The sequence below is a fragment of the Halictus rubicundus genome, chromosome 7, assembly GCF_050948215.1.
Source record: "Halictus rubicundus isolate RS-2024b chromosome 7, iyHalRubi1_principal, whole genome shotgun sequence".
NCBI lineage: Eukaryota > Metazoa > Arthropoda > Insecta > Hymenoptera > Halictidae > Halictus > Halictus rubicundus.
This window is the reverse complement of record NC_135155.1, coordinates 6,653,664-6,667,752: the sequence shown is the minus strand read 5'-3', so window position 1 is coordinate 6,667,752 and position 14,089 is coordinate 6,653,664. Positions and strand designations below refer to the sequence as shown.

Here is a 14,089-nt window from a genome sequence, read left to right as displayed (position 1 = left end):
GTTGCTTCTAACAATTTTTTGGGCGTAAAATTAATATCGATTAGGAGAACACAGTACGGGGCCTAATGCGATAAATGCTTTGTGCTTTCTTTCGTTTTGAGTAGTTTGTGCTAGAAATTTTCTTTTAACGAGAAATGCGGCGGTCGATGTGTCAGCGTTAATCGGGCGGTTTCGGTTTGTCGGTGAATGTTTATGAAAAATTGTAATTCGAATCAGCTTTCCGCGGCGCAACGGATCAACGACACGATCCGACTTCCGGAGGCATGGATATATTTTTGATTTGTAACAGTCGAGTGGCGGTGATGCGAGGACAAGTTGTAACCGAACAAGGAATCGGAATAGTAGGCCTCCGGGTGTCCGTGGACAGGGACGCCCGCTTCGGATTCACGTTGACCAGAGCCGATGGATGGTAAGTGCCATTTTTACTCCATTTTATAACGATAATTCAGCACGTCGACTGCCTAAGCACCGTCCCTAAAAATTCCACAAAATAATTCAATGACTGGGACTAAATTAATTTTATTACGGCAAAAATGTTTTAAAAGTAGAGGAAAAATATGGCAGCCGACGTATTGAAACTAGAATATTTTTTAAATAATTCATTTAAGTCGATGAAACTTGTATGCGAAGCCTAAAAGATCCCTTTAACACAAAACCCTTTTTATTTTCATTTGATCTCTTTTCAAGCAGTTATAATTTTTTCCCTTGAAATTTTTTAGACAATATCAGAATTTCCTTCAAATTTGAAATGTTTAGAATATTGTTGAATACTTAAAATATTGTCAGACCTCGATCAGTCACATGTCTTCGGAAAACATTGGCATGATGATTCACTGACATATGAACAGGGTGGAAATTTTATGCTTTTTATAGGGAACTCTGAATAGTCTCGTTAACCTAATTCATGTCTCTATTAGTTTCTGAAGGTAGACGCTATCTTATTCTGGATACGTTGAACGGTATCCATGATGAACGGAAGAATGAACTGTATTTTGAGATTTCTCTGAACAACGCAAATTGAATTACTCTAAAATCAAAGCTGGAAACATCCATTTTGATCCATCCGGTGGTTCTAATATGAATCCAGCTACCAACGTGTTTTGCAACTGGAGAGCGTCACCAGGTGCAAAACACCGGAGAAAGTGATGCATACTTAGCATTCAGCCGGTAATTCAGAATGTCGGAGTGTCTAATAAACTATTAACATTATCTAACTTGCGACACCCCAATACTACGGGCGAATTTTAACCAGTGACATTTTTGGACGAGCAGGAAAGGAAATGTCAATTTATAAATGTTCCTCGGTTAGCGTTGGATCGCCGCAATTGTGGTTAAAACATGCCAAACTTGGGAACAAACTATTTTAATGCACTCGTTCGCATATTACTTTCTCGTGTCAGACTATCTAGAAAATCTGAAATGTGCCGAGGAATTTTACGTTTCCGTGTCGCGTTGCTAATTAGGCAAACTTCGTTTGGTAAACAGTGAAAATATCAGAATTTCAAACCACTGTTGCATTATTTCTCCGCATGTTACAATTGTTAACAGAGGGATTTCATTTCTATAAATATCCACAGTCCAGAGGTCTAGCTACTGAAAATTTAGATCACTAGAGAAAATCAATTAATCTCCTAAGATTATAAACTAAAAGTAAATTGGACTGCTGTAAGAAAATTGTTACTGTCTGTTATTTTTCAGTTGAACCAAAGTTTCAGAGAATTTTTGTTTTCAATCATTGGTAACTGTTTGAGACATAATAGTTTACCAGTTTCCCCATGGTATTATAGTGTTTCATTTGATCCTACTCTCTGACGTAATTTTCTATTCGTCTCGAACGACCTGGTATCCCAGGTATGCCGCGTATTCTCTAATTGCTGGGCCAAATTGATCGAATTAGAATGTTTGTCGCCTCCCGTCATGCGAATACAGTGTTCTTAAATTATCGGTGCCAAGCTCGCATAACATCAGCCAATAGAAGAAAGGTGCTTGAAGCTCGACGACGCGTCTTTCGTTCGTTTAAACGGCCAACTAGATGAGCCACTTCATTGAGGCCGGTTCGTCCTCAAAGGTACCATTTCCGTAGTCTCAATTCATCGCGAACCCGAGGTGATGTGGCTCATATTGTGCTCTAATCAAGAGATAAGTGACAAGATGCCTGTTAGGAGTCGCGTAGACAGCGAGGCACGTATTCAATGCTCTCGCACGCTTTAATTCAAGAATTCAGCACGAACGCCGACAAAGACACGGTGTTACCATCAAAGGAATAGTCAATCTCGAACAATATTGTCTCCTAATTCGCAATGATTCTCGATAAAGTTGTACCGATTTTCAGCAAAATCACAACCAATACTCAATTGTGTGTCCAACAAATACTGTTAATTTCGGAAGAATTCGTTCAGCTGAATGTGTTTGGCAAATTAATTTGAGAAATTATTTACTCGCAAGAATCCAATTTCGAGGCAATTAGCAACCGTTGGAAGTTCGAGTTAATGTTTATTGTAACGAATTAACACTTTGACTGGCAAACTAGAAACCTCAAAAGTTCCATAAAATCAAATTAAGTTATTTAATGAAACAAATATTGAAAAAAATTCAATGTATGATATCGAGTAGTCCTCCAACTTTCTTGCGTTTTACAGATCCTAATCAAATTTGGTAGAGTGAATACATTAACGTGAAAATTAATTTTAAAACCTGGACAAATAATGTTTCAGGAAAAATTCCACACGATCGAAAAGAACAGAAAGACTAAGTATAATACTTAGATTTGTATTTTTATTAAAAAATAATAAAATAGTCAAGCTTCCCATCGATATATAAATTGATACGCGTTGGTTACTTGATGCATAAATTATTTGCAGTTTTTTTATTATCGCACACGGTCCCTCGAATTGTATAAAAATGTCCGTATTGTTTAAAGAGCTACGTTTTACAAGGTGCTTGAAAACTTTACAATGCGTGGTACACGTCGCTCCATACTCGCCATAAAGCTCACGATAGCACCATCAACGATGACCAGATGAATCGTTATCTCGAACGGTCCTCATCCTCCCATCTCACAACGCAGCCAGAACAAATAAACACGGTAAAACGCAATGTATCTCAACTTCGGAACAACGGGCGCATCGAGTGGCGAGGCGAGGCGAATCATTGATTAAAATTTCGCCCCATTGAATACAGTTTTCATGTTTTATTCGCCGAAATCGAGGAACAACCAGCTCTCGAGCCTATTAAGCTCCTTGTACACATTCGAACACGACGCGATGTATGCATCGACACTTAGGTTTCATGAAACCTGCATCGGTTTCAGTTTACCTCCACATTACCGATTCTTCTCGGGCAAGCAACGCGTGCCAAAATTGTCCATTCTCCTATCTCGCTGTACTGCAATCGATAGTGGCTGGTGTGTTAATTACAGAAAATGACAATTAGGGACTAGAAAGAGATCTTTATTAACAGCTGGTGATTTTCCTTCGATTTTTGAAGTATTGTTGTTTAATATTCTATGAATTCTATTTATTGTGTAAATGTTAAATTAAGCAATATTTCTCTCGTTGACGTCATATTGCCCTCGGCTATGCCCGCGGGCACCCGCGGGCGCCCTTGCCCCGGGACTGTACAAGTGAAATATCGGCGCGGGTCAGACATGACTCCGGCATAGGCCTAGAATTCGCAGGTGTCCGAGGATTATAGAAGTACAGTGAACTCTCGATATATGTCATCAACACGGGTCTTGCCAGCGTCGTGTATCGTCCAGGAGCCGTGTTATGTTTCCTCGGCCTTCCAAGGCCTCTCGAGCTTCGTAGCCCCTCAAGGGGCATAGCCCACGGTAGTGGGGATAATCGCGCGACACTTATCATCCAGGTCTCGGCGACATATATAGAGAAATAGCTCCATTTCAAAGGGTGCATCGATGCATTACATATTTTGACGCGTGCTCAAGGACACTCGTTATCCTTCCCGCTCGCGAATGATGCTCGCGAATTTCCCGTTGGCGGAGCCGTATGCGTGACGTTAGTATTTGCGCACGATGATGGACGGGAAGCGTGCACGCCAGCTTGGACGTTCTTCGTAATAGGATCAAGGCTGCATTGTAATGAAGGGAGGAGAGGGGCGGTTGGGTGTAAAGGGGGATGGAGACGCCGTGGAACACCTATATATCGAACAGGTATATAGTAATCCCGGCGAGGATAATCCTGAAACATGGAGCCGGAGGAGTTGGCCCGGCAAACCACATCAAAGCCCCAGCTAATGATGTCGAAAGCTTCCTAATTACTCCGTGCAAACCTGCGTGATTAGTCCGACCTCCGTTTCTCCCTCTCTCTCTCTCTCTTTCTCGAAGCCGGCCATACCTCTCCCCCTTCCCCCTCACCCCCTGCCACCCCATTCGGACTACCATTCACTCTCCCGATAGCTGTCGAAATTTTACCATAACACAGTGGAACTGCGAATGCGAGATTGCATCGCGACGAAATCCCCGGCGAACCTGTCAGAACGACGTAATCCGAAGCCTGGACCAGGGCTTCGCACCGTTTCCATTCACCTTTAATGAATACCGGGGCCAGGCACTGATAGATTACCGGTTATTATCGCCGATAAGTATGCGAGCCAGGTTTCGGGACGCTTGGGTTGCGAGTATGGGCGGCGAGACTTGGGATACCTTTTTGGGGTTGGCCCGGGGACCAAGTTCTGTGATTCCACTTTTGGTCTCGATGGTTTTAGACCGGGCTTCGGGATGGGGAACTTCTATCGCAACGTAGACGCGTGCGGGATCAATTTATTTTGCGGTGACGTCTACCCTTGTCCGGTTTTTGAACTTTGAAATTGCCTTTGTTCGGGTGTGTACGATTTTGATGGCAGGCGACTGTGTACAGGGGATGTGGTAATGCTGTTTGGAATTTTTAGTGATTTTAATATCCTCAAAAGTTGACGTTTCTGACTAGGGCAATGTTCTTTTGCTTTGTGGTCTAGTTACTATATAAAGACTTTATTTTGTATACTAGAAATTATATGTTTAAGTAATTTCCCTAGTACATCTTGTTGCAGCTCGTAGGCAACGATTACCAATTTAATTTCATTGCTATGAACTGAAAGATTGTGACTGCTACGCTTAAAAATAGGGCGATCCTGTGTGGAAATATATTGTAAACTATATTCGACTCTGAAATATTAAATTGTGCCAAAAAGTTTTAATAAAGTAGATTGCACGGATAAGTAAGAGGAAGCCTGGAAAATAATAAAATATTAAGGGATCGTGTTGTTTGACAATTTTAAACGTACACATTGTGAACGAAATTTTTACGACCACCTGATAGAAGTACAGTAGAAACCTCGCTCGTTGCAACCTCGTTCGTTGCATACTAACGCCTCCCACCACGAGTTGTTGGAAGTATTAAAACTCGCGGTGGGGATTGTGGTGATTGCGTACATAAAAACAAAAGAAAATCGACACTGCGAATCACTATGATTGGTTACCTCGTTCGTTGCGATGCATTTTCGGTCCCATTTCGTGCAACCAGCGAGGTTCTACTGTAGTCCACGCGAGGAAGAAAATTCTTTGGAAGAAAACAAAGCATCAAAGTGCATCTAGACAAACTTGAAATAAAAATAGAATTGAAAAATTTATTTGCCTGACTGGTTCGTCACGAATTCTGCCGAAAAGGTTAATCTATTATAAAGGTGCCGGAGCATTAATGCGGACCACTGTGTGTTAAAAACGAGAAATAATCGTAATCGGAAAATAAAATCGCAGCTCCGGGCGCGACAGGTTTTCCATCAGGGATGCCCGAAACAATCGAACTCGATAAGCATATTTCGGTTATCGAAAACTGGCCGGTTCGAATTGGTCACGGTCGAGCCGGACCGGCTGGTATCCTTTATCGATCGCCGGTTCGCCCCGCGACTTAATACCGGAAGCGGTGTATAGTTCGAAATGCAGTTACCTACTTCGATCAGGTTTGACGTGCTGTTCAACGGCGGCGGTGCAGTGACGCTTCTGTCACAGCCCCTTCAAGCATGAACTTGACTAGTATAGACGCAAAAAGTGTTACACAATCGTGATGGTGATAATGATATTAAAATTCGAATGGGACCAAAGAAAAAAACCTGAAGAATACAGCAAAGATAAATCAATCCATTTAATCCTTCAGGGAAGATGTCTGACACACTAACTCTAAAAATCATCCCAAGAGTATTATTAAAATTTCAAATTCAGTAATTTTTGTTTTATATTTTCAAATATGGTACCAGAGGGTTGCTGAGATTCTGCCGGTTAAAACGAGTCCAAACACGACATAAATCGGACTAGTTTTGTAGACTCAAAATAAATAACAAAATTAAAAACAACGTAAGATTACCATGTGCGAAGCCTATAAAAATAGACCGATTTACGTCGTGTTTGGACTCGTTTTAATCGGGATAATCTCAACAACCCTCTGATACCATATTTGAAAATGTAAAACAAAAAATACTGAATTTGAAATTTTCTTTGTCGCACGTTCTGTGTCGAACCTAGATGGACTGCGTCTACCTCCCTTTATCCACTGTATCTATTCTTCCACTTTGTCGAGCTGTGCTCTAGTCCATTCCTGAAAGAGGAACGCTACCCTGTAACGCAAGAATTCGACTTCCGGATGCGAATCTTCGTAAATTTAAGCGGGGAGTGCTGTATTTGAAATGCGTTTGCCTACTTCGATCAGGTTTGACGTGCTGGTCAACGGCGGCGGTGCAGTGACGCTTCAGTTCCAGCGCAGCCCCTTCAGACCCCTTACGATGACCGTGTTCGTGCCGTGGAATCAAATAGTGGTTATGCCTCCTGTGGTGATGACCCTTAACATGGACGGCCAGTCCCATACATCGAACCAACCCCCGAGCCCAGCTGTCGGTAAGTATTAACTCCCATATTATGTTTCCGTTTCCTTCTCTATTTTCGTATTTCGTTCACGTTATGTCGCGGCCCCCCGTTATCGCCACCCTGTTAACGAGACGAATAAACGGCCCAGAAGCTTTCGATATAGCGAAGACACGTGCATTAAACATGAGTCTATATGTTATATGTATTTTTATAAGGGTGTTTTCACAGGATGTTCGACTAAGGTGGGAGAAAATTTAAGGGGAGGTTCTCCATGAGAATATAAGACGAAAATGAAGAGTAAGAAAATCGCAATTTCGGCTTCATTTTTTAGTTATTATCGGTTAAAAATCCGCCTGAAATGCGGCAACCCGGCCAACAGAGGTGTACGGCCGCACGCCTTTATGACGTAAGCAACGTACACCTCTGTCGGCCGGGTTGCCACATTTTAGGCGGATCTTTAATTGACGATAACTAAGAAATGAAGCCGAAATCGCAATATTTGTATTCTTCATTTTCGTCTCATATTGTCTTGGAGCACCATCCCTTAAATTTTCTCCCACCTGTAGTTGAACACCCTCTATATATACATATATATGTGTATTTATTGATTCTGTTCGTTATGGTTTTATTCTTTACGTTCCTCGGTTCCGTTGAGTTTGTTTACTGAGTTTGCTAATGTGTGCTAATAATCAATGGACCATCCGTATAGACGATACAGGACCCGTCCGTGACATTGTTGAACGTGTGTGCCGTCTTTGTTCCGTCCTTAAGTGTTTTATGTTTTTAAGTTCCTTACCATTTATGGCGTACAATATAATAGGCTTCCCAGGGATCTCCATGGGACTATTTAGCGAGCACGGACCGTGCCTGGAGCACGACCATGAGCTCCTCAGGCCAATCATCGTTAGCACTTGGATGCCTGAGAAGGTGGGAGGACTGCCTGGCAAGAGCTTGGTGTTCGCGGAAAGTCAGGTAAACTGCAACGATTCATATCGGTTGTAGACTCTATTGATCTTAATCCTCATGTCACTAACCATCTACGACATTTATGCCCCAAATGCAAATGAATTTGCGATCATCAGACTAGGGATCTTCATGAAAAATTGTCAGCATTTATCGCAAGATGCAGGAACCAGATAAATACTTCTTTCTCATTTTAATAAATTTAACCAACTGAAATCAGAACATCAGTATTCTTAAATCATTTAAATCTTTTCATTGTTTTAAATTTGCACTTATTTGTGCAATAAACGCATAACATCCGCAGTCTAGTGATCATCCAAGAACATAAACACGCCTTTTTATATTTCGTTGACAAAATACAGAATGATCTAAAATTAGAAAAATTAATTGACTGATGAGATCAACCAAAAATGAATTAATTCTTCATTCCAATTTTTCTAAAGCAATTTTCAAAATGAAATGGCAAGACGAATTTATTGGAATGTTCAGGCCACTTCAAAACTCTAGTTCTATTGTTACAAAACAATCTTTTGACTGAGATGCCGAAATGAAGTGATTAAAATGAAGAGGCCAAATAAGAAGTCCCCTTAAAAACACCGGTCCTATTACTCTAAAAATAAATCCCCGAGACACTTAAAATTTCTTAAACAATACCAACAATACCTCGCAACGATTTCCCAAAGATCCCCAAAAAGAAGATGGCCACAAAATCCGCCCGCAGCCCCAAAAAGTCCTGCAAATTCGTCTCGCATCCGTACTTCATCCCCATCCCCGCTGCAGCCAGCCCATCAAACTGCAATCTGTTATTTGTCCCGGTTGCGAAAGCGCATGCAAGATCGTCCGGTGCATAACAGGGGACACTTTGTAGCAGCTTTCCTCGCTCTCAGTCGGCATCTGTGCAGCTGCGGAAGCTGTTTCCCGGGGCTGATTTAAAATTCAAATTGCGTCCGGCGGTGGCCGTAAACAAGATTTTCGAGTGACCGGGATCGGTTCTTGCAGATCGTGCAGGAGAGCATCGCTATCCCGGGCTCGAACCTGCACTTGATGTATCAGAGCAACCAGGCGGCCGGCTACCTGTCCACGGTGAGGATGCAGTTGACCGGCCCGTTCATCCCGAAGTCGCTGACGCACGTGCACGTGCACGTGGAGATCGAGGGGTCGTTGCACACCAAGACGTACGAAGCGGACCCGAACCTGACGCACACCTTCGCCTGGAACAAGAGGAACGTTTACAAGCAGAAGGTCTACGGTGTCGCACAGGCCAGGATCTCCATCGGCTACCAGCACTCCACTTGTCCCTCGGTCATCTGGGAGACGCAGACCGCCAGCATGCAAGGATTCGACGTGGACATCTCGGACATAGGTGGATGGGGACTCGACATACATCATCATTACAATTTTCACGAGGGCATCCTGCAGAAAGGCGATGGCACCACGCTGCACTTCAAGCAGTACCCTAGGACCGTGAAGGTCGTCATGGGCACTGGCCTGCAGAGGAACCTAGTTTGCCAAGACTGCAACGGACTGGCCAAGGACGCCAGGCTGTTGACGCCTGTGGCTCTCACCAGCGGACCCGATGGAAGCATCTTCGTTGGGGATTTCAATCTTGTCAGGAGGATCACGCCCGAGGGAAATGTCTACACTGTGCTGATATTGAGGTGAGTCGCGGTTCCAGGCTCGGAAAAAGCGGGAGAATGTATTAGGCTTCTGAGATGTCCGATTTTTAACAGTAACGTTAAAAAAACCCAACGTTTTTTTTTTAAATACACCCCAGAGACACCCCCTAATTGTCACTGACTGAAGCAGCACTCTGATCGAAGACAATTGTAAATTGTCAAATTTGTCTCTTCATGTGCTACGACAATGTAGGAACAAAATATTCTTCTTCTTTTATTCCGTGAATTCCAAGTTGAATCAGTATGGACCCAATTCTGCAATTCGGCATTACGACCCAATTTTTATGAATTTGAAAAATTTTATTTTACAGCGCCACACAGGTGGCCTATCAGTACTACCTCTGCGTATCTCCAGCTGATGGACACCTGTACATCAGCGATCCAGAGAAACATCAAATCTTGAAAGCGTTGACCTTGGAAGTTGTACAGAATCCTAGCATCAACATCGAGGCAGTTGTTGGCAGTGGTGAGAGATGCATCCCCGGTGACGAGAGTCATTGCGGAGACGAGGGTCCGGCTATTCGTGCCAAATTGGCTCATCCAAAAGGTAATTGCACAGAAACTTCTTAATTTTTAATTGATGCTAACAAAACCATTCAAAACCATGCAGAATATTTCATTGTTAATTGTCGCGAGGATACAAAGCGTCCTGTTTAATTCTGCCATTAAGGAATGAATTGGTTATGCAGTTTCTTGATACAGTGAATTCTCGATATATGTCAACAACGCGGGTCTTGTCAACGACATATATCGTACAGGAGACACATCCGAACCGTGTTATGTTTACACTCCTCGGCGTCCGAGGCCTCTTTGATACCCCGTGATAGTGGGGACAATTCCGCGACGTTTATCCTTCAGGCCTTGACGACATATATAGAGAAATCACTGTGTTTGCACGAGAGAATGCCACCTACCCAACCAGCAAACAAAAATGATTTCTATTCAAAATAAATATTCTCAATAATCCCAGATTTTGTATCCACCCTGAATAGAATAACCTGTATTAAAAACCACCCACGGAGAATAAAAGTGTCCTAAAATGCATCAAAAGTGTTCGAACGGCACCCATGCCGTTACTAACACTTCACCCCGTATCAACCCTCAAATCGCCACTCAATAAACGCACCCTATTCCAGGAATCGCGATAGCAGCGGACAAGACGATGTACATCGCGGACGGGAGGAACATCCGAGCGGTGGATCCCCGGGGCATCATCCACACCCTGGTGGGTCACCACGGTCACCATAACCACTGGTCCCCGGCTCCGTGCGTGGGCGCAATACCCGCCCACCAGGCTCAGCTTCAATGGCCGACAGGATTGACCCTAAGCCCGCTGGACGGTTCCCTACACTTTATCGACGACAGGCTAGTCCTGAAGCTTACCAGCGACTTAAAAGTCCGTGTGGTAGCAGGGACGCCTCTGCACTGCGCCAGCAACAGCAACGGGAACGACGGAGACGCCTCGAAGGCGAATGTGACGAACACCGCCAACCCGAAGAAGCCAGACGAGGTCCTGGGCTCGGTTCTGGCAGTTGGTTTCAGTCCAACCGGTGAGCTGTACATAGCAGAGAGCGATTCTCATAGAGTGAACACCATCAGAGTGGTGGACAGCTCTGGGAAGATGTCCCATTTCGCTGGTCAACAACAGGAACGGATGAGAGGACAATGCGAGTGCAATAACACTACACCCAGCACCAAGGATCTGGAAAGCTGCTCTTGTACCGATGACACTAGCAGCACAGAGACTTTGTTATCGTCTAATGCCAAGTTCACTGCTATATCTGCCATCGCTATCTCTCCCGACGGTGTCCTCCACGTGGCGGACCAAGGCAGCTTGCACATCTTAGCACTTCAGCCTTATTTACCTAATCACGACGAGAGCGGAGAGTTCCATATCCCATTCCCACCTACGAACGAGATCTACGTGTTCAATCGATACGGTCAACACATCTCCACCAAAGATTTGACATCCGGGAAGACGCGATACTCGTTCTTGTACAGCAAGAACACCAGCTTGGGGAAACTGTCTACTGTGAACGACAGTGCGCGCAATAAGATCCAGTTCCTCAGGGACTACAACAGCGTTGTTTATTCCATCGAGAACACTCAGGATCATAAGTCTGGGCTGGTGATCTCGGGTGTTGGGTTCCTGGAGAAGCTTACCGAGAGGGAAAGATCGGAGATCGTCCTTGGATACGATGGGTCCACTGGTTTGCTGACCAGCCGATCAGGAGTAAGTGTTTAGTATGTTGAAGTGTTTTGTGGGATTTGATTGTGTTGTACATTGTTATTTCATTTGTTACAGGGTGGAGACACGTATATTTACAATTACGATAGTTTGGGACGTGTTATCGATGTGATTCTGCCTACTGGAGAGAAGCTGAAGCTGTCTTCGGACTTGTCTGGCGACGAAGGTCTGGCCGTGAAGGTGTCTGCTCCCCTGCAGGCGCTGTCGAAGGGCGATAAACAGAGAATTGTCGAGTTCATGATGAAGAACGAGAGGTCCAAGGAGTTGACCATCACTGATGGTAAGATTAACGTTATTCATTATCTGCTGTCCGTTCAGTTTCACAGCTTGACACTAATGAATCATTCTGGTATCCCAGGTGCCAAGGTCAAGAAGGCCATCGCGTTCACCAACAGCAGCCTCGAGGTCCTGCTCCCAGGTGGCGGCAGAGTCCTCAGCGCCCCGACAACGAAGCACCCCCTATTGGAAGCCGCACTGCCGGTAGAAGCCGAGATGCTACCAATGTGGAGCTACCAGTTGATGTCTCTAGGAGAGCTGACGAACACCATGACGACGACATACAATTTAGTCGGCGACGTCAGCCACTTCCAACAGACTCTGAACAGAGAGATCTGGGTGAACGACACTAGAGTGATAGGCGTTGAGTTCGAGCAAGCTTTCAGTCGCGAGACGTTCTACGACAAGACTAGAAACCCTCTATTAACAGTCACGTTTGACCCAGCTGGACTACCCTTGACCTGGCAGCCTCACGAACAAGGCTACAACCTGACCATAACCTATGACAGGTTCAATCGTATAGAAAGCTGGAAATGGGGTGCTTCTGATGAATCATACGGCTACGACCGACACGGACAGCTAGCTGAGGTGACCAACAGCCAGGACGGCACCAAACACTATACTTACAACAGCCTGAACATCCTCTCTAACATCACTCTAGCCAGCAACAGACACTTCTCATTGGAGTACGATGACGATGGTGGTCTTCGACACATCATTCTTCCATCCGGAACAAAACATTCGTTCTCTTGCCAGGCTTCTCTCGGCTTCCTCAGGGTGACGTACACTCCTCCAGGAAGCACCAGGGCCTATCTTCAACACTACAGCCATGACGGCAATCTATTGCAGACCGTGTTCCCCGGGGACGGTGCTAGAATCGTCTACAGGTATCACACTTCTGGTCAGCTTGCCGAAGTGGTGCACGGAGATGGAAAGAGCGAGATGAGGTACACAGAGAGCGGTCTTCCCTCGGAAGTGATCCACTCTGAGAGGGACGTGGAGTACAAATGGGACTACCAATACAGCGATGGCTTGCTAGTTGAAGAACGTATCGACTTTGGAGCGAAGACTGGTCTCAGCAACGCCAAGTTTACCTTTGACTATGACTCGAACTTCAGGTTGATCAATGTCCAAGGCAGAATAGGGGGTCAGACGCTGCCGACTCACACCATGGCCTACAGTCCTAGGACTGGCATGTTGGAGCAGATAGGTCAGTTCAAGGTCGCCAGGCCGCAAACCAACGAGACCACGGTGTTCGATGGAACCGCATTGTTCTCTCGAATCACTGACGAGAGGTACTTGGAAACGCAAGTGACCGTGACCATCCATCAGCTAGAAGTTTTCAGGATGGAGTTCACTCATGATTCTCGAGGTCGCATCAATCAGACGAGGACGTACACTCGCAACGTCGCTGTGAACACTTACACTAATGTGAAGAACTATACTTGGGACTGTGACGGTCAATTAACTGGAGTGGAAGCTCAGGAACCATGGGGATTCAAGTACGATGCTAACGGTAACATGTTGTCCTTGACGTACAGAGGAAACACGATACCTATGGAATACAATAGCATGGATAGAATAGTTAAATTCGGAGAAGGTCTCTACAAATATGACAACAGAGGACTCGTCGTGCAAAATGCCAGAGAAGAAAGGTTCAATTACAATGCTAAAGGTCTTCTAGTTCGCGCTACCAAACGCGGACGTTTCGACGTTAGATATTACTACGATCATATGGATCGTCTAGCTACCAGGAAAGACAATTACGGCAACGTTACCCAATTTTTCTATAACAATCAGAAACGTCCTCACGAAGTCAGCCAGATTTATAGTCCACGAGACGGAAAATTGATGTCTTTGGTGTACGACGACAGGGGACATCTGATATACGCACAAGTCTACAGGTACAAGTATTACATCGCCACCGATCAGTGTGGCACACCCATCATGATCTTCAGTCAGTACGGAGAGGGCATCAGGGAGATCATGAGGTCACCCTACGGACATATCGTTTACGACTCTAACCCCTATTTGTATCTACCTGTCGATTTCTGTGGAGGATTATTGGACAAG

General features: G+C 44.6%; 1 protein-coding gene across 6 annotated transcripts in view; it reads left to right on the top strand.

Moving 5' to 3' along the window:
- Ten-a (Teneurin-a transmembrane protein) overlaps window positions 1–14,089 on the top strand; it is a 1,070,822-nt gene that overhangs the window by 1,048,139 nt on the left and 8,594 nt on the right. For 5 of the 6 annotated variants that reach the window (XM_076790528.1, XM_076790527.1, XM_076790525.1 and 2 more), the window contains 8 exons: window positions 290–409; window positions 6,699–6,883; window positions 7,674–7,825; window positions 8,816–9,474; window positions 9,804–10,039; window positions 10,629–11,725; window positions 11,798–12,020; window positions 12,099–14,089. In XM_076790528.1, the coding sequence (XP_076646643.1) occupies window positions 290–409; window positions 6,699–6,883; window positions 7,674–7,825; window positions 8,816–9,474; window positions 9,804–10,039; window positions 10,629–11,725; window positions 11,798–12,020; window positions 12,099–14,089 (4,663 nt within the window). The remainder of the gene's footprint in view (window positions 1–289; window positions 410–6,698; window positions 6,884–7,673; window positions 7,826–8,815; window positions 9,475–9,803; window positions 10,040–10,628; window positions 11,726–11,797; window positions 12,021–12,098) is intronic. The other variant, XM_076790526.1, reaches the window with a different exon arrangement.